The sequence below is a fragment of the Hypanus sabinus genome, chromosome 9, assembly GCF_030144855.1.
Source record: "Hypanus sabinus isolate sHypSab1 chromosome 9, sHypSab1.hap1, whole genome shotgun sequence".
Classification (NCBI taxonomy): domain Eukaryota; kingdom Metazoa; phylum Chordata; class Chondrichthyes; order Myliobatiformes; family Dasyatidae; genus Hypanus; species Hypanus sabinus.
Window position 1 is genome coordinate 139,091,801 of NC_082714.1, and position 25,850 is coordinate 139,117,650.

At 38.7% G+C, this 25,850-nt stretch overlaps 1 protein-coding gene across 2 annotated transcripts in view; it reads left to right on the forward strand.

Annotated features, from left to right (window-relative positions):
• Window positions 1–25,850, forward strand: part of kif3b (kinesin family member 3B) — a 45,452-nt gene that overhangs the window by 12,953 nt on the left and 6,649 nt on the right. For both annotated transcript variants that reach the window (XM_059980683.1, XM_059980684.1), the window contains exons 2-8: window positions 1,891–3,337; window positions 12,737–12,838; window positions 15,896–16,018; window positions 18,297–18,415; window positions 20,195–20,311; window positions 21,715–21,820; window positions 22,194–22,381. In XM_059980683.1, coding sequence (XP_059836666.1) covers window positions 1,943–3,337; window positions 12,737–12,838; window positions 15,896–16,018; window positions 18,297–18,415; window positions 20,195–20,311; window positions 21,715–21,820; window positions 22,194–22,381 — 2,150 coding nt within the window. In that variant the 5' untranslated portion in view covers window positions 1,891–1,942. The remainder of the gene's footprint in view (window positions 1–1,890; window positions 3,338–12,736; window positions 12,839–15,895; window positions 16,019–18,296; window positions 18,416–20,194; window positions 20,312–21,714; window positions 21,821–22,193; window positions 22,382–25,850) is intronic.

The window sequence follows — 25,850 nt, forward strand, 5'->3', positions numbered from 1 at the left end:
AGTAGAATTAAGCCATTCAGCCCATTGAGTCTGCATCACTGTTCCATCGTGGCTGAGTTATTATCCTTTTCAACACAATGCCTCTGCCTTCCCCTTGTAGCCTTTGATGCCCTTACTAATTAAGAACCTATCACCCTCTTCTGCTTTAAGTGTACCCAATAACTTGGCAATGAATTCCATCAATTCACCACCCTCTGGCTAAAGAAATTTCTCGTCATCTTTGTTCTAAAGGGATGTCTTTTTTATTTTGAGGCTGTGCCCTCTGGTCCTTTCTCACTAAAAGAAACATCCTCTCCGCGTCTACTCTATTTAGGTTTCAGTAAGATCCCCTTCATTCTTCTAAACTCCAGTGAGAATACGTCCAGAACCATCAAACGTTCCTCGTGGTAACCTTTTCATCCTTGGAATCATTCTTGTGAACTTTCTCTGGACCCTCTTCAATGCCAGCAATTTTTTTCTTTGATAATGCTCACATGCAGCGTGTGTGTGTGTGTATATACGTATACAGACATATGTGAGCACTTGAAGCCCAGATTTTTTTAGTTAAATCTCTATCATGCAAGAATCTGGTTTATTATCACTGGCCTATGCTGTGAATTTTTTTATTTTTACTGTAGCAGTACAGTGGAAAGAGATAAAATTACTCTAAATTACAAAATAGTGCAAATAAAGAATAATAAGGTAGTGTCCATGGGATCAAGGGCCATTCAGAAATATGGTGGAAGGGATGAAGCTGCTTCTGAATTATTGAGTGGTGTGGACTTTCAGGCTCCTGTGTCTTTTCCCGAATGGTAGTAATGCGAAGAGGACATAACAGGTGGTGAGGGTCCTTAGTGTGGATACAATCTTCTTGAAATGATGCATCTTGTAGATGTCCTCTATCAGGTAGTGCTGCTCTCTCATTTTCTCTTTGTTTGGTTCCCTATCCAAAGATTTTTCCACTTTACGTAATTCAGTGTTAATAGTGTACAGCTACACTAGGAAAGCAGACAACACAGCTTTCATCACAGCTGATCAGTGGTAATGAAGGGGATTGTATAATCTGTGCAGTCTGTGTTCAAGTGGAGTAGCCATTCTCATTTTGAAATAATGACCTGCACAAACCTTCCTTGCCAGGGTGTTGCTCTAGGCCTCACATCTCAGCGGTAATTTATTGCTGGGTGAGAGCCAGTGGAGGGCAGGTGTCCAAAACAAATTCTCAGGATTGCAGTTCACAGCCCAAGCAGATGTTTTAAGTACAAAGGAGAATATGTACCTGTGAGGACTGGAGAACCAAGAGTGCTATAACAAGTACTGAGAGGTAGCACTCAACTTGGTACAAATGTTCATGCAGCTGAGTCTTTATGTAAGTGAGGAATTGAGAAAGTTCTTCATGCAGAATGTGTTGAATCTTTGGAATTTTTAATCCTTGAATGCTGTGGAAGCTTGGGGTTCAAGTTCATTGAGAACAGATTCAACAAATTTCTGGAAATAGTAGTGGTTGGGTGATGGGCAAGAGTACAGCAAAATGTTTAAACCCTGCTCCACCGTATGTCAAGTTCAAAGCTGATTATCTCCAAGGGCCAAATGGTTTATTCCTACTACTGTTTATTATTTGTGCAAGTGTTTGTATGCATCTGAATCCAGGTGTTGTATGAATGTTATCCTAATATCTCCACTGTTACAAAGGTTGGTCTAAACTTTATATCTATTTCATATGCCCGCCATTTGGTCAACAGTAGTAAAGATGAGGAATAAAATGATAGTTATGCCCTTGTATCAGGAATTTAAAAGTTTTAGGTTCTACAACTTAAATATGTATGTGGGCAAAATCAGGTCATAATGAAGCATTTTATTGAGTTTTCCCACTGTTTTCTGTATGAGATTCATATGTGCTAAATCTCTTTACAGGTGCTCATTGTCAAGGACAATTCTTGGAACTTGAATTTTTCCACATCACACAATGTCGAAGTTAAAAAGTTCTGAATCAGTGAAGGTGGTTGTGCGATGCAGGCCAATGAATGAGAAGGAAGTTTCAGGTGGCTACGAAAGAATTGTTCACATAGATGTAAAACTGGGTCAGATTGTAGTGAAAAATCCCAAAAGCAGTCCAAGTGAATTACCTAAGACGTTTACATTTGATGCTGTGTATGATCACAATTCTAAACAAGTAGAATTGTATGATGAGACTTTTCGACCTCTTGTGGAATCAGTTCTGTTGGGTTTCAACGGGACAATTTTTGCTTATGGACAAACAGGAACTGGGAAAACTTATACCATGGAGGGAATCCGTTCAGATCCAGAAAGAAGAGGTGTTATCCCAAATTCCTTTGAACACATATTCACACATATATCTCGTTCACAAAATCAGCAGTATTTGGTTAGGGCATCATATTTGGAGATTTACCAGGAGGAAATAAAAGATTTGCTAGCAAAAGATCAAACTAAGAGACTGGAGCTTAAGGAAAGACCAGACACAGGTGTTTATGTCAAAGACCTGTCATCTTTTGTAACAAAAAATGTGAAAGAAATTGAACATGTCATGAATGTTGGCAATCAAAATCGATCTGTTGGTGCCACAAACATGAATGAACACAGCTCGCGTTCCCATGCCATCTTTGTTATAACAGTTGAGTGTAGTGAAGTTGGACTTGATGGCGAGAACCATATTCGTGTTGGAAAGTTGAATTTAGTAGATCTTGCTGGCAGTGAACGACAGGCTAAAACTGGAGCCCAAGGAGACCGGTTAAAAGAAGCAACAAAGATTAACCTTTCTCTCTCAGCATTGGGTAATGTGATATCTGCACTTGTGGATGGTAAAAGCACTCACATTCCCTACAGGGATTCAAAGCTAACTCGGTTACTTCAGGACTCATTGGGAGGGAATGCCAAAACTGTAATGGTTGCAAATATTGGTCCTGCGTCTTATAACTGTGAAGAGACTCTTACAACACTAAGATATGCAAATCGTGCAAAGAACATTAAGAATAAGCCTCGAGTAAATGAAGATCCCAAAGATGCACTTTTGAGGGAGTTCCAAGAAGAGATAGCTCGGCTGAAAGCTCAGCTGGAGAAACGAGGTGTGGGGAAGCGAAAGAAGAAGAATCGCAAGAGGCAGGGAGGTGAAGGGGAGGACGATACAGAGGAAGATGATGGAGAAGATGATGAAGGGATTAAAAATGAACCTGAATATTGGAGGGCCCAGCAGGAAAAGCTGGAGAGAGAGAAGCGAGCCATTTTAGATGACCATAGCTTAGTGGCTGAAGAAAAACAGAAGTTACTGCGTGAAAAGGAGAAAAAGATGGGAGATGTGCGGAGGGAGAGGGAAGCCTCTGAGGCACTTGCTACCAAGATTAAGGTACAGTAATGAATTATTGCACGAGTTTTTTTTTGTTTGAAACCACTCTTTTTCATAAATAATATTTTGAAACTACTAAAAGCCTAGTTAAAATTTAATAAAGCAAGCAGATGACATAATGTTGCAATCTCAGTGCAATGTTGTTCGGCATATATTGGGTTCAAAACAGCTTTATAAATAACGTGCTTTGAAAAGAATGGATGATGACACCTCTCTCTCAGCAGGTTATTGAGAAAAGGAGTCAGTATATTGATTATTTTTTTCACTCTCATTGTAAATAGGCCTCAAGTCAGATATCACATTGTGATTAGTTTTACATAGTCGATCTACATAATGTGCTAATGAAAATTTTACTTCTAAACATTTTTTCTAAGAAAGCATTATATACCCATAGGCATACCACCAAGCTATTTTTTTCTGCCTTAAATTTCTACAGCACTTCGCAGTCTTGCTGAACTACATAATGAAAATAAAAATGTTTTATGTATATACTAGATGTGGAATAATTAGTCAATGATGAAGATTGCTGCAAGTGTCTTTGGATGGCTGAACTAACACCTTCATTTATTAGTTAATCTAATCAAATAGGAAGTGGTATCTTAAGGATAATAAATTCCTGACTCTTAAGGAATGCATTTAGTATAAACATGGTCTTTACTGGGATGTTTACTTGGGAGCTTCACCAGTTTTATTTAAACAAAAGATCTTAATGGCCAATTATTTGAGAGACTTTATAGCATTTGAACCTGATGGTTAGTTTCAAATGTTCATGTTATTTTGGAACAGGTCAACAGTTTAACTCCCATTTTGTGTAGCTGAATTTAAATTCAATTGTCCATTTTAGATGTTTCCTGCACAAACCTTAAAGGCAAGCTTTAGGATGTTTATGGTGTGGAAAGGAGTACCATTATCTCCACTTGTGTATTTTTCAATTTCATGACAATATGTAATGTAGATTTCATTAAATAATATATGAATCAGTACTACTAAAGGGACTGGCAAACCTCCACAATAATTTCTTCTGGAAAAATTGCACCAGAAACTTCAATGTTTTTTTAAATTATAAATGGCTTTGGTTTGTTTTGGTCTGCTGTGCATTTCCAACGTAATAACATTAGAATAGTTCAGCACAGGAACAGGCCCTTCAGCCCATGATGTTGTGCTGAACTAATTAAGCTAATGACATCGAATCCCTTTTTAGACTGCAAGACATAGGAGCAGAATTAAGCCATCCGGCCCATTAAGTTTGCTCCGCCATTCAATCTTGGCTGATCCTTTCTTTTCCTCCTTTTAACACCAGTTCCCAGCCTTTTCTCCGTAACCCTTGATGTCATGTCCAATTAAGAACCTATTAATCTCTGCCTTATCTATACCCAGTGACCTGGCCTCCACAGCTGCATGTGGCAACAAATTCCACAAATTCACTACCCTTTGACTGAAGAAATTTCTCTGTATCTCTGTTTTAAAAGGGTGCCCCTCTATCCTGAGGCAATGCCCTCTTGTACTAGGCTCTCCCTCCATGGGAAACATCCCTTCCACATCTACTCTGTCTAGGCCTTCCAACATTCGAAAGGTTTCAATGATCTGAATTCCAGTGAGTACGGACCCAGAGCCATTGAACGTTCCTTGTATAATAACCCTTTTATTCCTGGAATCATCCTTGTGAATCTCCTCTGGACCCCCTCCAATGCCAGCATATCTCTTCTAAGATGAAGGGCCCAAAACTGTTCACAATACTCAAGTTGAGGCCTCACCAGTGTCTTTTAAAGCCTCAGCATCACATCCTTGCTCTTGTATTCTAGCCCTCTTGAAATGAATGCTAACATGGCATTTGCCTTCCTCACCACTGATTCAACCTGCAAGTTAGCCTTCAGGGTGTTCTGCACATGGACTCCCAAGTACCTCTGCATCTCAGATTATTGGATTTTCTCCCCGTTTAGAAAATAGTCCGCACATTTCTATTACCAAAGTGCATGACCATGCATTTTCCAACATGGTATTTCATTTGCCACTTTCTTGCCCATTCTCCGAATCTGTCTAAGTCCTTCTGCATCCTACTTGTTCCCTCAATGCTACCTGCCCCTCCACCAATCTTGATATCATCTGCAAACTTACCAACAAAGCCAACTGTTCCATCATCTAAATCGTTTATGTAGTTATATACAGCAAAAGACAAAGTGGATCCAACACCAAACCCTGCAGAGCACCACTAGTCACTGGCAACCAACCAGAAAAGGATCCTTTTATTCTCACTCTGTGCCTCCTACCAATCAGCCAATGCTCTAACCATGTTAGTAACTTTCCTGTAATACCATGGGCTCTCAACTTGGTAAGCAGTCTCATGTGTGGCACTTTGTCAAAGGTCTTCTAGAAGTCCAGATATACAACATCCACTGCATCCCCTTTATCTATCCTACTTGTAATCTCCTCAAAGAATTCAACAGGCAGGATTTTCCCTGAAGGAAACCATGCTGACTTTGTACTATCTTGTCCTGTGTCACCAAGTACTCCCATCACCTCATCCTTAACAGTTAACTCTAACATCTTCACAATCACTAAGATTAGGGTAACTGGTCTATAATTTTCTTTCTGCTGCCTCCCTCCTTTCTTAAAGAGTGGAGTAACATTTGCAATTTTCCGGTCCTCTGGCAGAGTCCAATGATTTTTGAAAGGTCATTTCTAATGCCACCACAATCTCTAACACTACCTCTTTCAGAACTCTGGAGTGCAATTCCTTTGGTCCGGGTGACTTATGTAATTTTGGGTCTTTCAGCTTTTTGAGTACCTTCTCTTTTGTAACTGCACCCACTTCTCTTCCTTCACACACTACAACATCAAGCAAACTGCTGGTGTCTTCCACAGTGAAGACTGACGCAAAATACTCATTTAGCTATCTCCTTGTCCCCCATTATTATTTCTCCTGCCTCATTTTCTAGTGGTCCTACATCCACTCTCATTTCTCTTTTATTTTTTTACATATTTGAAAAAACTTTTACTATCCACTTTGATATTATTTGCTAACTTGCTTTCATATTTCATCTTTTCCCTTCTAATGATAATTTTAGTTCTCTGCAGGTTTTTAAAAACTTTTCAATCCTTCATCTTTCCACGAATTTTTGCTTTGTTGTATGCTCTTTCTTTTGCTTTTACAATAGCTTTGACTTCCATTGTCAGCCATGGTTATATTATGTTACCATTTGAGTATTTCTTCACTTTTGGAATACACATGTCCTGCACCTTGCTCATTTTTCCCAGAAACACACCATTGCTGCTCTGCTGACATCCCTGCCAGCAGCTCCTTCCAATTTACTTTGGCCAACTCCTCTCTCATACTACACAAAAATACAACTGCAGATGCTGTAGATCAAAGAATACGTACACAACGCTGGAAGAACTCAGCAGGACAGGGAGCATCTGTGAGAAAAGAGTAGCCAAAGTTTCGGGCTGAGACCCTTCATCAGAAATGGGGGGGAAGAGAGGGCCAAAGCCCAGTAATAGAGATAGGGGAGGGGGAAGGGCTAGAGGCACCAGGTGGAAAACCAATCAGAGGAAAGATAAAGGGGGAGGGGAAGGGGATAAGCATGAAAGAACTGTAGAGATAAAGAAGCAGAAAGTTGAAAGGGGAGAGGCAGAGAGGGACCTGGGATAGGGGGAGTGGGAGGGAATTACCAGAAATTGGAGAATTCAATGTTCATACCACCAGGCTGGAGGCTACCCAGACAGTAGGTGAGGTGTTGCTGCTCCAACCTGAGTTTGGCCTCATCATGGCAGTATATGGATATGGACATATCTAGATGGGAGTGAGAGGCAGAGTTGAAGTGGGTGGCAACCGGGAGGTCCTGTCTATTGTGACGGACGGAGCGTAGGTGCTTGACGAAGCGGTCCCCCAGTCTGCGTCAGGTCTCGCCGATGTAGAGGAGGCTGCAGCTCCTACGCTTCATCCATCACAATTGACAGGACCTCCCGGTTGCCACCCACTTCAACTCTGCCTCTCACTCCCATCTAGATATGTCCATACATGGCCTCCTCTACTGCCATGATGAGGCCAAACTCAGGTTGGAGGAGCAACACCTCATCTACCGTCTGGGTAGCCTCCAGCCTGGTGGTATGAACATTGAATTCTCCAATTTCCGGTAATTCCCTCCCCCTCTCCCTTCCCCTATCCCAGGTCCCTCTCTGCCTCTCTCCCCTTTCAACTTTCTGCTTCCTTATCTCTAAAGTTCTTTCATGCTTATCCCCTCCCCTTCCCCCCTTTATCTTTCCTCTGATTGGTTTTCTACCTGGCACCTCTAGGCCCTACCCCCTCCCCTATCTCTGTTACTGGGCTTCGGCCCTCTCTTTCCCCCCCATTCCCGATGAAGGGTCTCGGCCCGAAATGTTGGCTACTCTTTTCTCACGGATGCTGCCTGACCTGCTGAGTTCTCCCAGCTTTGCGTACGTATCCTCTCTCATACTACTGTAATTTCCCTTACTCCACTGGTTCCGAAGGATTGTTTTACCTTGAGCTCCCTAATTGCCTCCAGTTCCTTACATATCACATAATCCAGTATAGCTAATCCCCTAGTAGGCTCAACAACAAATTACTCTAAAAAACTATCTCGTACGGATTCAACAAACTGGCTCTCTTGAGATCCATTACCAACCTGATTTTTCCCAATTGACCTGCATGTTAAAATCTCCCATGACCCCCCGTAACACTGCCCTTTTGACTCACCTTTTCTATTTCCTGTTGTATCCTGTGGTCCACCTCCCAGCCACTGTTGGGAGGCCTGTACATAACTGCCATCAACGTCCTTTTACCCTTGTAGTTTCTGAACTCAACCCACAAGGATTCAACATCTTCTGATCCTGTGTCACATCTTTCTACTGATTTGTTGCCACTCTTTACCAGTGGAGCCACACCACCCTCTCTACCTACCTTCCTATCACTCCAATATAACGTGTAACTGTGGACATTCAGCTCCCAACTATAACCATCCTTCAGCCACAATTCAGTGATGGCCACAACATCATACCCAGCAATCTGAAATATTGCAGCAAGATCATCCGCCTTATTTCTTATACTGCTCTCATTTAGATACAACATTTTGAGTACCTGTATTTGCTATCCTTTCTGATTTTGCATCTGTAATGATTTGATACTCAGCCTGTTGGCTGCAACTAAGTCCCATCACCTGCCTGCCTTTGCTGACAATCTGACTGCATGCTATCTTTACTTTTTTTTTAACCATCCATCCTATCCTGAGTCCCTTCACTATGGTCCCACCCTGTGCCAAGTTAGTTTAAATCCTCTGCTAAAGCTCTAACAAATCTGCCCATGAGAATATTGGTTCCCCTTGGGTTCAAGTGCAACCCGTCCCTTTTTGAACAGGTCATACCTCCCCCAGAAGAGATCCCGATTATCCAAGAACTCTGCCCCCTACACCAGCTTTTCAGCCACACATTTATTTGCCAAATCATCCTGTTTCTACCCTCAGTGGCAAGTGACACAGACAGCAATCCAGAAATTACTACCCAGAGGTCTTGCTTCTCAGCTTTCTACCTAGCTCTCTGAATTCTCTTTTCAGGACTTCATTGCTTTTCCTTCCCATGTCATTGGTACCAATATCTACCAGGACATCTGGCTGGTCACCCTTCCTCTTTAAAATGTCATGGACATGATCTGAGACATTCCTAACCCTGGCACCTAGGAGGCAACATACCATCTGAGTGTCCCATTCACACCCACAAGATGTGTTCCCCTCACTATTGAGTCCCCTATCACTACTGTTCCCTTCTTCTCTACAGACCCATGCTGAGTGCCTGTAACCCAGTCGCTGTGACATTCTCCCAGGAGGTCATCCCCAACAAAAGTATCCAAAGTGGTATACTTGTTTTTGAGGGGAATGGCCACAGGGGTGCTCTGCTCTAACTGCCTTTCCATCTCTCCTGACAGACCCAGCTACTCGCCTCCTGCAACTTTGGGGTGACTACCTCCTTCTAACTTCGATCAATTATATCCTCGCTCTCCCGTACAAGCTGAAGGTCATCTAGTTGCTGCTCCAGATCCCTATCATGGTCTTCAAGGAGCTGCAGCCAGTTGCACTTCACGTAGGTGTTCTTGCACATGGTCCATTCTCTGCATATTCCATGTGCAATCTGAGAGCCTCTTAAGCATCTCCATTGTATCTGCCTTCACCTCCCCATTTGGCAGCATATTCCAGGTACCCACCACACTGTGTTCAAGAACAGAATTGCTTCACATAGCTCCTTTGAACTTCCCCCTCCCCCTCTCACTTTAAATGCATGCCCTCAAGCTTTAGGCATTTTGGCCCTGAGGGAAAGATGCAGCCATCTACTTCATGCTTCTTATAATCTTATGAATTTCTATCAGGTCTCCTTTCAGCCTTCACCACTCCAGAGAGAACAACCTAAGTTTGTCCAACTTTGCCTTAGCACATTCGTTTTGATCCTGGCAGCATCTTGGTAAATCTCTTGTGCAAAGCCTGCACCCGCATTCCCTCTGAGCCGCACAAGTGCACAATCACACAGTAACTAATGCTCCCACACATAGAGCCTTTGCTGTCGCACAGCTGGAATGAAGACAGACGAGAACAAGTTTACGAAACATGATAGATTTTCTTTTTACTTTATTTCATTGTACCTTTCAAGTAATAAATAAAATCAAAATTGTTATTTCTCAGTTTTCATTCTAATTAGTCATAGAATGTATATTCCAAAAAAAAGTTAAAGTGCCGGTCTGTTTACAGCCTTGTAAAAATTTCCTGCTCAAAGCAATGGTTGATCCACGCAGCTGTAACAAAAATTAACAATTCTAGGAATCACTGGCCTTTATCTCTTTCCTGCTACCAGAATTAAATGCAGTACTCCAGGTATGGCCAACTCGAGTTTTAAAGAAAACTGAAAGGTAACTTCCTAAACTTAGTGCGTTGACTAATAAAGGCAAGTATGCCATACACTTTTTTTAACGTCCTCTTGGCTTGCATGGCCACTTTCAGGGAGCTGTGGGCTTGGACCCCAAGATCGCACTGCATATCAACAATGTAATGGGTTTTGCTATTAACTATATATTTTCCCATTACATTTGATCTCACAAAGTGCAAAACCTCACATTTCACTTAAATGTTCATGTGATTATTGAATGTTAGGGATCAGTAATTAAATGCTGGCACAGCCTGTAGAGCCTACACCGCTTGAATGGAAAAAAAAATTGTATCTGTGCTTCTGACAAACAAAATCTGCAGATCCAAAGCAACACACACAAAATGCTGGAGGAACTCAGCAGGCCAGGCAGCATCTATGGAAAAGAGTACAGTTGACGCTTTGGGCCAAGACCCTTCATTTGGACTAGCCTGCTGAGTCCCTCCAGCATTTTGTGAGCTGTACTTGTGTTTCTTTTTTCTCTGCCTAATTAAGTCCCTTCAATAAGATTTCAATTTCTCATCACTGTATTAAGTATGGAAACTGATCCAAGACACATGGCATTTTGTTCACAATGATGGTATTTGTCATGCAATCCCCCATTTCTCTTGATCTTTCTGATAATTTTGCCTAATAATTACTTTATATTTTTCTCAGATTCTTGACCTGTGTACTACAATCTGCAAGTTCTCTTTCTACCTGATTTTCTTACTTCAAAAGATATGGTTTGGAAATCTGTCATGTGCATATATTGTTCATATGATATGTGGGTTTTTTTCCTCTTTATCTGCTCAGTGGTTATGGTCTTTTCTTTAAAATTGGGTTCATCGGGCTTCTTTCTTTGTGGCTGCCTGTAAGCAAACAAATCTTAAGGTATTATGTATGCATTCTTTGATATTTATACTTTGATATGGGTGAGGGGATAGCATCATTGTGTTCAATGAGTAATGATTTGGAGATCTGGGAAATCTAAATTCAGTCAACTTAAATAAAATTGGTTTTTAAAAAGTACACTGGGATTACAGTAAAATCCTAGCTAGTTCGTTAATATCTTGGAGGAAATCTTTCCTTAACTGGTCAAGATCTAAAGTGATAAGTGGTTGACATTTAATTGCAAGGGAAAATAGGATGTTAGGGATTCTGTTCAAGAAAAAATTTGGATGGGCGATAAGTGTTGATCTTTCTGATGATGCTCCCTTCTGTGAATGAACGTAAGTAAATACCAGAGTAATTTTAAAAGTGGTGCATCCTCCACTTGCAGATGTAGTGAGTAAGGCATGAATTCATTATATATGTATGTTCAATGGAAAATTATTTTTAAATAGATCATTGTGGACGGCACATAACGCGAAGACAACGATCCCATCACCTTTTCTCAATTCTGTTTACCCTTATAATAATAAGAATGGACATTGTGAAGGGGATTGCCTGGGTTTCCTTTGGGTGCCTTAGTTTGTTCCCACAGTATAAAGACAAACTGGTTAGTAGATTAATCAGTCATTATAAATTTGTAGATTAACTGATCATTATAAATTTTCCTGTGATTCGGTTAGTTTTAAATTGGTGGGTTGCTGGGCAGTGTGGCTCATTGGACTGGCAGGGCCTGTTGTGTGCTGTATCTCTGAAGAAGTAAATAAAAATCTGCAGCTGGAGACAACACTTCGAGGAAATGAGTAAGTAGAAAATGTGTTTGAGTAAATGTTAACATTTGGAAAGTGCACTGTCAAAGTATTAAGATAATTTGTAAGCTCTTGAGAAATGATAAGAAAAATGAGGACACAAATAGACGAACCACAAAGTAACCACAATCATGTTAGCTAAATATCCCAAATTGATTTTCTTAATGCTACTGAATATATTGCTCTCTCATTACAAAGCTGTGTGCCAATTGCTTTTGGTCTTGTTGGCGGGCTAGGAAATCTACAAAATTTAAAATTTAAGAATTAGAGGATTAATTCCTCTCTTGCTTAAGGTGAAAAACAAGTAGTTTAAATGTGTTGTGGTTTCATCACAGATTGTAATGAAAATTAAGCAAATATATTCAATTAAAATATAGCGATTCTATCTACTAAACTATTTTCTTAAAAAATAACTTAATGATATACACTGAATTGCAATAATCATTTCTAATGACAGAGGGTTCTTTTCGTGAGTTGGAGTTGCAGCTGACTAAATGATGTAGAAAAGTTGATTAGAGCTGAACTCAACATTACTTTGTGGGACCATTTAAATCTTAAAAATTTATATTCAGCACAATTAGGATGAAAGCTTTACAGTGTTAACCAAACATATTAAAATACTTTAGAATTACTTTAAGATTGCAGGCAAATACATGATTGTTATTTACTTTCATTTTACTTGTATTATAAAGTATAACTATTTTGGGTATTTAATAAGTAGTAATCATCTCAAAAAAATTTGTCAATGTCTTAAATGATTCCATATGTTAAGTAATTGAATTACAATCTGATTTACCAGGCTATGGAAAGCAAGCTTCTAGTTGGAGGGAAAAATATTGTTGATCACACAAATGAACAGCAGAAGGTTCTGGAACAGAGACGTCAAGAAATTGCAGAGCAGGTAACTCTGGAAATTGAACAGAAAATACAAAATATTTTGAAGTTACAGGTGGAGTAGATATTGGCATAAAGGGTTCTAAGTTACTTCAATATTTTTACGCAACAATAATATATAAGATTATCCTTTCATTGACTTGCAGCATTCTGTTTTTCCCAGTTGTAGATTTTATTGTATTACTGCTTGCTTAGAAGAAGTTAAATAGTCTAAAATTGGATTTTTATAATTGTGGTAGAATTGGTGTGAGTCATGATTTACTGTGTAGGCCTCCGTTAGTCTCGATAGACCACGGAATTACGCCTTGGAAAGTTTCCTGGGCGCAAGCCGGAGCAAGGTTTTTTTATATGGAAGACCAGCAGTTGCCCAAGCTGCAAGTCTCCCCTCTCCACGACACTGATGTTGTCCAAGGGAAGGGCATTAGCATGATTTACTAGATTATACAAAACAAACAGTATTGCATAGTATAGGAATATCATTGATAAGCTGAACCAAAAATGCACCTATCTTATCTGATCTTTTATGAGCTACAGATTGATCATCAGTGCATTGCCCTCGTGAAACTGAGCTACTTGAAATAACATAACACATTTATGTTTTAAATAAGGCATATTGTGTGTCAATAATTTTCAATCATTATCGGGTTTTTATAATTTTTGAAAATCACATGCTTGGCAAGATTGCATCATGGTCAGAAGGCAAGTCGGATCATTGCTTTAAAAGAAATTTTCTGTTAATAAAATAAAATTGTTCTGTTATGACAGAGGTAGACTGAAGCAGCCAATTGGCTCCTTTCAAAGTTGATCATTTCCAGCAGTGAGTTGATCTTGCGTTTCCTCCAAGTAAGGTTGCTCATTGTTCTTTCTTCGCTTACCCAAAGTACACTCTAGCACACAACCTAAGTTGCTAATAAATGCTGACATTTGTGATTTAATAACAAAATGGTGTTGGGGTTGTTTGGTCAAAAGATTTGCAGTGGATTCTTTATTTGTCTAAAGATAGCAATTTTTTTATTTGATTTTTTTAAAGATAATTACATAGAATAGGATAATTCTATTGGGGGACGTCACGTGATGACGTAGGATCAAGACGTGGAAATCCAGCTCTCCCGTAAAAAAAAAAATAGTAAAATAACATTTGTGAAGAAAAGTTAGTAAATACTTTCTAAAAATTATTTATAAATTACTCGGGACTATCTTTAGATGTGCCTCCTAAACAGAAACAGAAGAGAACTACCACTTTGAAGACAGCACGAGTTGAGAAAGAAAAAGGGCCAACCACTATGATGGAGCCCCGTACTCAGGTTGGACCTCTTCTCAGCAAAATACACTTCGCCTTCGATGGTGCAGAACAGGAAACTGCGGCAACATCAACAGTCTCTAAGAAGAAGCAGCAGGAACTGCACATGTGTGAAGCAGGCATGCACAAACAGGTGCAAACAAAACTACAAGTTCCAGCTGTGATTGAAAATGAACCAGAAGTAGAATCAGATTCTCTGGACAACACAGCTGAGGAAAAAGAGGAAGAAGAAGAACCGGAAGACATCAAAAATGGAGGACTTTCTGGAGACATAAGAGAAGTCCTGATACAAATAATGTATGAATTAAAAGCAATAAAGATTACGCTTGATAAGGTTGTGAAAAAACAGGAGAAAACGGATAAGTAAGTTAAAAAGCTGGAACAAATAACGGGAGACACCATTGAAAGAGTGGACAAGATGGAAAATAATATCCTTGCCTGAACATCAGAAAGAAAACTGTTGTTGGGAAAAGTGGATGTGCTTGAAAATTTTAGCAGACGAAACAATATTAACACAAAAATACAACTGCAGATGCTGTGAATACGTACATAACAATGGAAGAACCCAGCAGGTCAGGCAGCATCCATGAGAAAAGAGTAGCCAACGTTTCGGGCCGAGACCCTTCATCAGGAAACAATATTAAGATTGTTGGTCTTAAAGAAGGTATAGAGGGAGAAGATCCAATAAAATTCTTTCAAAAATGGATCCCGGAGATTTTGGAAATGGAAGAGGGAAGTCAGTTAATTGAAATCGAAAGGGCTCATAGAGCTTTAAGACCAAAACCCCAACACGATTAAAGATTGCATTTTGAAAAACATTTTATCAATCATGTCATTACTCAAGTGAAGTAATTACAGAAATATTATTTTCTAATTAAGATTTTACCCATCTGCCTGAGATCTGTCAACTGGCAAGCAATCTGAACTCACTGGTCACTTCTCCTTTGAATACAATTTTTCTTAAACTGCTGCCTCCTTGTGAGAGTTCAAAGCAGAAGCCTAATATGGCGCTGGACATCTTTGAATGCAAGTGAGCAGCTCTGCCACATAATAGTGAGGCATTCTATCCATTTTATATTTTGAATGTGAAACTGATTTTCACATTCAAAATGTTGGGCCATTGTTCAAAACACAATTTTTTTTAAAAATAGCTTTTTATTCAATAAATGAATCATAAAGAATGCCGACACTTAAAAGCAGCAAATTTAAATGAATGATTTCATCATTTGAATTTTTGTGGACCAAAGAGCTAAAAAAAAATCTTCACTCCCCAATGAAAAATACTTTGTTGCAGTACGAGACCCTTAATTAACAATGAACTGAAACTGAAGTCCAGAGCTTTCTGCTCCATTAGTTTATGTTGTGATTTAATGTCAAATTCACTACACTCCTTTTAAGTAGAGGGTGGTGGGGATATGGAGCAAGCTGCCAGAGGAAGTTGTTGAGGCAGGTACAATAACACTATTTAGAGGACATTTGGACGCGTATCTGAATTGGAAAGGTTTAGAGAGAGATGGACCAAGTGTGAGCTAATGGAGCAAACGTAGATGGGCATCTTGGTCGGTGTGGAGAAGTTGGGGCAAAAGGCCTGTTTCCATGCTATATTATTCCATAACTCTAAGCACCTAGTTTAAAACAAAAATTATGCATTAAATCAATGATAGAAATGCAGTCATATTGAATAAAGATTTGCATGTAAATTGAAAATTGTAATAATGGTTAAAAGTTCTGTAATGCTTTCCATGCTAACGTTTTTGTTTGAAGAAACGACGTGAGCGTGAGATGCAGCAGCAAATGGAGACTCAAGATGAGGAGACTCTGGAGTTAAAGGAGACATTCAGTTCCCTCCAGCAAGAAGTAGATTTTAAGACTAAGAAGCTAAAGAAGGTAATGTAGCTGTCAAAGTCATGTAACTTATTACTTTTAAGATGCACAATTAAATAATGTCAAACCAAGCACAAAAAATTTTAAAATATTTAAAAACAATGCATTAAGGTTTGGAAATATGCTGCAAGCCTGTCAGAAACAGTGAAAAGTAAAAGTTAATATTTTAGCTTTTTCACTGTTAAAAATGTAAATGTTGAAATACAAGTCGGCAACTGGGCCTTAGCAAAATAACAAAATCAAAATGGTAAATCATGAAAATAGAATTTGGTGATACTATTTGTGTTGGTATACCAACACACAACTGAGCAATGAGAGGCAATTTAGTTAATCTGATTATCTCACCCCACCTGCAAATCATGATAATTTATGAAAATATGACATAGTTCTCCTTGCAAGAGTATATGTTATTCATTCAGAAGGTCTTTGGAGAAGATGATAGTCATTGAGATCACCATGTCAGATTCATCTGACCTCAGTTGAAACTTGTGATAGGTATAAAATAAAGTTTTCTTTCTATTAATTAGAACCTAAGAAACAGGAACTGGAATTGGTTACTCAGCTTCTCAAGCCTGATCTGCTATTTTAGAAATATCATGAATAACACTCTTTCTCTCACAATTTCCTACTGCTTCAAATGTTTTTCATTCTGTGTCTTAAATATATTAATTGACTCTGCCTCCACAGCTCTTTGGAGGGGTGAATCTTTGAGGAAATAAATTACTCCTTGATGTGAAACTGCACTCTAGTAGCAGATGACCTGATTAGTGAAGACATGATCATTCACCTTGTTAATCCCTCATAAAATCTTCCCTTCCAATCGGATCACTTCCCACTAAATATTCCAATAAGTATAGACCAACCTAATCAATATGAACACTCCTTGATTACAAGAATTAATCTGTGATCTGCCTCTGCATTGCCCCCAGGTAAATAAATGATGTGATTAAGAGTAGAATTCATCTCTTTGGTGTGGACTCATCTGAATCCTGTGAAGTTTTATTAACAATTTCTTCATTTCTGTACTCCTTGTCATTAAGCCAATATTGCATTAACCTTCCTAATTCCTGCTTTTCTTTGTGCTTTATGTACCAAAGAATGAAAATGGGACTACACTACCCAAGGAGGCTGTTGGTTTTCAGGCACTGAGAAAGCATTTAAGAAATATTTAGATGGACATTAGATTTTGTATGTCAGAATGGGTATTAAAAAAGAGGCACAACATTGCAAATGCTGGAATTTGGAGCAAAAATCATACTGCTAGAGGAACTCAGCAGGTCATACAGCATCTGTGGAGGCAAAGAGATGGGCACAAAATAGACCACCTGCTTTTGTGAGCTTGTATGCTCCAATGATGTCATTGTCCATTTCAAACTCCAGTTGGAGATTTTACTAAGCTTTGCAAGGGCATAGAATGTACTCTGGGGTCCTGTGTGCTTTGGTAGCATTAATAGCTGTAATCTGGAGGACTTGGGTATCAGACTGAGCCTGTGGTAAGAGAAAATGCCACAGGGTGGCAGTCTGATTTTTATCTCATCCAAGGCAATCTGCCTTTTGTGAATGTAGACTTAATTTAGCTAGATTGACTACCATTCATTCATATTGGAGGCAAAGTATTGTTCTCCCATAAGGGTGACCATCCATTTGGCTGGAAAAAGTAGATTCAGCATGGATTTACCTGTTCAAAACTGGACATCAATGAGACAGTGTAGATCATAGCTGTATTGCACCATAATTTGTAAATTTGTTGAGGTATAACTTGAAGTTTTAGGTGGTGATTGTCTTATGCCACCCAACTAACTATGAGTGCAGTGAGCATGCAAAGAACACGATTCAATGTACTTTATAATGAAATGCCATCCTGATGCAATTGAAATTTGAAAGTACTCTAAATGGTGGAAGGAACACACGAGTGCTGAAGACTAAATTGTATACTAATTGTTTCCTTCAATTTAGTGCTGTTGTGTTTCCTGTTTATGATTATTTTTACTATTTTTCTTCTGTACCTGAATTTGCAATAATCAAATAGTTAATCACAATGTCAGAAAATTAATCTGATAATTGTGCTCTTGTGATATTTTATAGCGTTTTTAAGTAGCAATGTTTCATAAATTTGATATTCTATGCTCATGACCTACTCACAGAAGAGCTGATCTTTTGTAAATCTTAACTAGTTTAAACTATTTGTTTTATTTTTAATGCAACTTTACTCAGTCATTGCTCTTAAACTACTTAATTGAACATAAAGCTCTTGGATACATAATTGAAGTCTTTTTATCAGCTATATGCTAAGCTTCAGGCAGTAAAGGCCGAAATTGATGACCTGCAAGCAGAACACATTAAAGAACGGCAACAGTTGGAACAAACTCAGAATGAACTCACAAGGGAACTCAAACTGAAGTAAGTACCCTGCCTTGGAGGAGAAATAAATATGAGTGTAACAAAATAACAACTCATTGGTTTAAGTTCTTGCAAAATATCATAGTGGCCTGTATAGATTAATTATCATTATGCTTTAATTTGTGGTGAAGAAAATAAACTGATGTGTAGAAACTGAAATGCAATATTCTTGTTTGTGATAGCTTTTGCATTTGTTTAACTTATTGTTAAAAGGAACAATCAGGAAAAGTCCTGACAAAGGGTCTCGGCCCGAAACGTCGACAGTACTTCTCCTTGGCCTGCTGTGCTCCACCAGTGTTTTGTGTGTGTTGTAGGAAAAATCAATGTTTTCTTTAGAAGAAAGCAAACTTTGTAATTATCTTAACAAAAACAATTATTAATTGCTCACTTCTCTCTAATAAGAGTCAGAGAATTAACGGTAATTAATGATTTAATGTAGTGAAAAAGATTAGCTGACAAATAATTTAATAATTTTTTGCAAGAAGCAATTACAAAAAAAATACTCAAACCACCAAATTTTTTTTTTTGCAAAGAGAAAATAAGAAATTTTGGGTATTGGAAATATGAAATAAAAGGGAACACTTAGCAGATCAGTTGCATGCATTGGACAAGAGCTAACATTTAAGATAATCAATCGTAAACACAAAGTATACTGCAGATGCTGTGGACAAAGCAACACATACAACACTCTGGAGGAACTCAGCAGGTCGAGCAGCATCCGTGGAAACAAGCAGTCAATGTCTCGGCCCAAACTGTTGACTGCTTGTTTCCACGGATGCTGCTCGGCCGGCTGAGTTCCTCCAGCATGTTGTACATGTTGCTCAGATCAAAAATCCTTGGTCAGAATTTTTAAAGAGAAAGGCAAGTGTCGTGTTGCACAGAAGATGGGCAAACAGTTGGTTTAGGACAAAAGGAAACATCTGTGACAGGATAAGACTGGTGTTACTGTGAGCAGGAAGAGGTTTTCAAGTTAATGAGGGAAGTTAGAATCTAATAATCTGAAGAAAGAAGTGTAAAATACTACAAAATGCAAGCTGTGCTACTTGCCCAACAGGTCAAGCTATTCTGATGGAGAGAGAAAGCTGGGCCATTATCACAGTTCAAAGGCTATCTATAAATTTGATGGTAACATAACTGTTGTGGGCACAATTTGAGATGTTAATGAGCAGGCGTATTGGAGTAAGATAAGATCAGCTGATTAAATAAGACCAAAGATTTGATTGTGGACTTCAGGAAGGGAGAAGTCAAGGGAACACACACCAGTCCTCAAAGAAGGCATAACAGTGGTTATATTTCTTTAGGAGTTTGAGAAGACTTGGTATGTCACCAAAAATTCTCACAAATGTACCATGAAGAGCAATTTAACGATTGTGTCACTGTCTACTATGGAGGGGCCATTGCTCAGGATTGGAAGAAGCTGCAGAAAGTTGTACACTCAGCCTGCTCCATCATGGGCACTAGCTGTCTTTTTCTGCAACTTTGGTTTGTTCTTTCCCAGTTCTAATGAAGGATCAATAACCAGAAATAGTAATACAATTTCTCCTACCGTGGATGCTGCCTGATCTATTAAGTATTTAAAATGTCTTTTGCTTTTATTTTCTTCTGTCATTGGTGAAGGCCTTGTTATCAAGAAGTCTATCGAACAGCATTCCTACAAGGCACTGTAATATCTAAATTTGTTTTGTTGCTTAAAAATAATCTACTTATTTAAGCTTGACTTGAAAAATATCTTTAATATAGATTTCAACAAAAACATCTGACCGTTTATTTCATCCTAAGGCACCTTATAATTGAGAACTTCATACCTTTGGAAGAAAAGAATAAAATAATGAACAGAGCTTGTTTTGATGATGAAGAGGACCAATGGAAGACCCAACCTATCACACGAATTGAAGGGTGTGGTACATTTCTTATAATCATTTACATTCATTTGATGCTGACGGTGTGAGCTAGTGTATTAAGCCAATGTTAATGTTTTATGTAAGCCTCTGCCTATCTTGCATCAATAAGTTTTAAAGGAATTTCTATTTGTTTAGCTTCCTTCAAAAATTTCAGTTTACTTTTAAAGGCATTTACTTTTGAATTTACACTGGTAATTGCCTTGCCTATTTGAATCCTAATTCCATCTTTTAAAATTTCTTTGGATCTCTTCTCTCCTCGTCATTTTAGTCTCATGGTAATAATGAGAGTTGATTGTCTCAATTCGTATATAATTTTTGATTTTGTTGTTTATCCAAATAATAATCATTGCCCTCTGTAATTTCAGTACTCTATTTGAGTTAGTAAATGTTTTTTAAAACATTCACTTAACTTGGTCATGTTCTCAGCTTTCATTTCAGAATACTCAATGTTCTCTTTATTATTTCCGATTGATTGGCTGTTTCTTCATGACCTCGTTACTAAATATCTTATATCTTCGAACGGTGTCCCTTTAGCTATTTAATTTTTATTCATTTTTATTTTATATTTGAATCATTTATTTTTTTAACCACCTTTTCTATCTTTCCAGACTCCTTAATCACTCACTGCTGTTTAATAGGGAAGATCTTCCACTGGCCAGTCAAACTGGGCTGTTTCTTCTAGGTTGGTCCGGGGCACAGCCCTAATAGGGGATGTACTTGTATTCAAGGCAATACTGAGAAGGTCCTTTGTTGATTCTTAGAATAGAGGGCTTGCCTCTGGGAAAAGGTTGAATCTATACTCAATGGAGTTTAGAAGCAAAGATGATCAAATTGAAATAAAATACTCTGTGAGGTATTTACACAGTAGATGATGAGAGGATGGTGAAAATTGTCAAGACAGAAATAGATGATGTCAGGTCACCAAATATTATGGGGATCAAGCAGAGAGACAAAATCAGATTGGCTGCATCCAGCTAAATAACAGAGTAGGCTGATAGGGCTTCATTCTTGCTCCATTTCTCGTGTTTTTGAATTGATTTCCCCTTGTGACAAGCATCCAGTTCTTAAATAATCACTAATGGTATTATCATTTGATGCTTAGTACAATTTGAAAAATTGCAGTTTCACAAGATCTGTAACATTTATCATCGATTGTGGAATGAACCAGACAAAATAATCTATGATAATTGCATTCTACTTTTAGTTTTTAATATTCAGTCACCATATCAATGGCCTAATGAGCAAATAAATCAACGCCCCTATTGTTCTAAAAGTGTAAATTTTAATCTTACTGAAATATGCCATAAGAAATGCACATTGCAGTAAATTGAAACAATGTACAATAGTGAAATGTCTCTATCCTCAAATACTTGATTATTTTTGCTTCATGCCTTCAAGAAATCAGCAGATGATGAAACGACCTGTATCAGCAATTGGATACAAGCGGCCACTTAGCAGCTATGCAAAAATGGCTCTGATATCAAGATCAGACCCTAGGTACAGGGTAAGTAAATTGTTGCTGCTGAAATTTTGCTTAATCAAAGCCAACTTGCTGGGGCACTGAACAGTTTGGGTTGCATTTGTAGAAAGAGAAACCAGAGTTAATGGAGACCCTCAACAGACCTGAAAAAGAGGGCTGCACATCAGTTTTAAATTGCTGAGATGATTGGAGAAGGACAATTTGAACAAAAGCAATACTCTGATTAGGCAAAGCTAGGTTTGCATTATATATGTTTGTGAAAGTGACCTGAAAATATTGAAATGCACAAAATTGATCTGCAAGACATTTTATCAGGCATATCTGATGCTTCATAGAATAACTTGAAAACACAATCTTAAGATCTGTGGTTGATTTATGGTTTGTTTTGTATGTTCAGGCTGAAAACATCTTACTATTAGAACTGGACATGCCCAGCCGAACTACGCGGGATTATGAGGGACCTGCCATTGCTCCAAAGGTACAGGCTGCACTGGAAGCGGCCCTGCAGGATGAAGATGAGATTCAAGTAGATGCCTCTACCTTTGACCCTCTTAGAAGTGGCAGTGGTAGAAAATCTAAATCCAGGTAACTATGGCATAAATTTTCATTCAAAGTATTCAAAGTGGATAAATATTTTTCTCATTATAAAAACTCAAGAAAGCAGGAATTGGCCATCTGGTCCCTTGTGTTGCCTGGCCAATTAATACGATTACCACTATGAAAAGAAAACTGGTTGCCCTCAACCGCATCTCTTCAATTATGCTCATGTCCGCCCTCACCCCATCCTCCCACCACCCTACCAGGGATAGGGTTCCTCACCTACCACCCACCCCACCAGCACATAATTCTCTGTAACTTCTGCCATCTCCAAATGGATCCCAAGCACATCTTTCCCTCCACCCCCACCCCACCACTTTCTGCTTTCAGCAAGGATTGCTTCCTATATGACTCCCTTGCCCATTCATCCTTCCCCACTGATCACCCTCCTAGCACTTATCCTTGCAAGCAGAACAACTGCTACACCTCCTCCCTCACTACCATTCAGGGTCCCAAACATTCCTTCCAGTGAGGCAGCACATCACCTTTGAGTTGGAGTCATCTACTGTATCCGGTGCTCCTGGTGTGGCCTCCTGATGTGGATTGGGAGGCCGCTTTGCCGAACACCAATGCTTCATCTGCCAGTTGAAGTGGGATCTCCTGTTGGCTGCCTATTTTAATTCCACTTCCTGTACCCATCCTCACATGTCAGTCTAAGGCTTCCTTAACTGTCAAAATGAGGCCACACTCGGATTGGAGGAACAACACCTTGTATTCCATCTGATTAGCCTCCAACCTGATGGCATGAACATTGATTTCTCAAACTTCCAGTAATGCACCCCTCCTTCATCATTCTCCATTCCCATTTCCCTCTGCCCCCTGATCTCCTTAATCACCACCCTCTTGTTCTTCTCCCCCTTTTCTTTCTTCCATGGCCTTCTGCCCTCTCCTATCAGATTTCTCCTTCAGTCCTGTATCTCTTCCACCAATCAACTTCCCAGATCTTTACTTCAACCCCCCCACCCCCCTAGTTTCACCTGTCACCTTGTGGTTCTTCCCTCTCCAACTTTCTTATTCTGACTCCTCATCTTTTTTCACAATCTTGATGAAGGGTCTCAACCAGAAGCATCAACTGTTTACACTTTTCCATAGATGCTACCTGGCCTGTTGAATTCCTCCAGCATTTTGTGTATGTTGTTCGAATTTCCAGCATCTTTAGATTTTTCTCTTGTTTGTGGGTGCAAATCCTGTAATATTTTTGTAATCAATTCTTATTCATTTTCAAAAAGCCTTGAATAAATTTGCATTAACCACAAATTTACAACAAGATTGCAATGCTGTGGAAAAAAAAATGCTTGTTTCATATATTAAGGGGCCTCTGATTTTTTTTCACTTGAAAGTGATGCTTTCCCCTGACTCAGCCTGTTTTATGAAACATTGCCAACTTAGCTATAGTTACTGAAACTTCAGTTCTGCAGAACCTTCTTAGATCCTTGTTCTGTGCTCAAACGGTCTTTATTTCAGTTTTAAAATATTCTGCTCTCAAAGGTTCTAAAACCTTGCTTCATAGATTATTCTTGAAGTGAGAGAATTACTTTGAAAGGAATTTTAGGTTCTGTTCATAAGTACAGATTTCCTCCCGCTATCTGAAAGTAGAGCGTTCCTATGAAACCTTTCATAAGCCGAAATGGTGTAAAGCAAAGAAGCAATTACTATTAATTTATACGGGAAAAATTTTTGAGTGTTCCCAGACCCAAAAAGTAACCTACCAAATAACACATAAAACCTAAAATAACACTAACATATAGTAAAAGCAGGAATGATGCTGGCTAAAAGAGACCACTTTGCTGCTAGAACATCGTTACATAGTAACGTAGTAACATAGTAACATCGGCAGCTTTCAAGATTCTTTCTGTCTGCGTGTAAATAATACGAATAGTGGACACAGGCAAGTTCAATGCTTGCACAATGTCTTTATTTTGTTCACCACAATCAAAACACTTAATTACGTCCAGTTTTACGCTAAGTGGCTTTTCTGATACCTTAGGACACATCTTGCCAATGGATGCACAAAATAAATCGAGATAAAGCACAGATGCTCACAGACACAGTTCAAAGCTATGGCGGCTTGATGCAGAGATGCTGAGTGTAGTTCCAGAGGAATGCACTTGGTGGCGCCATTCTCGCTGCTCGGGGTGCTCTCTGCCTCTATACAGTAATGGCTCGCTGCAAAACAAAAACGCAGAACGTTAGTTTCGCTTTTCGCCTTTTTTCGTAAAAGCGAAAACAGGTACTAATGTAGGTCTTTCATAAAAGCAAAGTGGCATAAAATGAACTTTCGAAAAGCAGGGGATACCTGTACGAATTTTTAAAACAAAATGCTTCTGCACCAGAAGTAAATCATTCAGATCTATATTATTAATTAAGCTTAATGATCTGATCTGTGGCATCATATGAATGCCTCTAGGCAATAATACAGGAGTAAACTAGCCTGTAATTTATGCCAGAGATCAATACCTGTTCATGTACTGTACATTTAAATGCAGCATCATCCAAATACTCACCATCCCAAACTCTTTCCTAATTTTAAAAGTTTCTTTCTCCACAAATCAGAAAGATAGGCCAGGGAATACCTTTTGCTTCAGTATCCATTAGTGTTGTTCTCAAAATAGCTAGCCACAAAGGCTTGGGTAGAGTGGTTGATCCTTTATTTCAAATCTTTTCATTGTGAAATATTTTGTGGAGCAAGTTGAGGATTGGAAACCACCCACTGAGGAAAGCAACAAAACATCGTCTTTACCTGTTAGTTATGAGCAAGAAGGGAATTTTAAAAAACTTGCACATGGAAAATTAAAATGAAATACTACCCTACAGAAAAATGAAAGTTGCTAATTTATTTATAACGGTAATTCCTTGCATGCTGTCTCCTTAACATTGCATAACTATCACCAGCTGCTCTAGGGAAATATAGAGCAGCTATAAAAAATTCAGTTTTTTGTTGCACTGTGATGACTTCATGATGCAGAAGTTTACTGGTTTTGAAATAAAATTCACATGGAGCCATTTGAAATCATTTATCATGATATATAATTTTTCAGAATGTGGTTTAGTTTTATAGCATTGTTTGCTTATAACTTGTATTTCATTGACGTAGTTGCTGTTGCATGAATGAAGACACCAGAAAAAAGTATTGGTAGATATGAAGCAGCTTCTTTAGTCGACAAAATAACAGCTTGAGGCTCTTTCGGTCAAAAGATCTGGCTGGCCCATGCTACCCAGTATTTCATGTGCTAAACATCAAAGGACAATTCCATATTTACAGTGCATCCACAATCTTTCTTTGGAACAACACACAAACTTCATACCTCCCAATTTGCACCCACACTACAGACAACTAAATTAATTTTAATCGACATTGTCTGGTCTGTGACTCAAGGCTTTTAGGAACCTGTGCATCTTAAATTAATTCTCCAATGTATATTTGAATCTGGAGGCTAGTGGCCGAAGTCAGTTACAT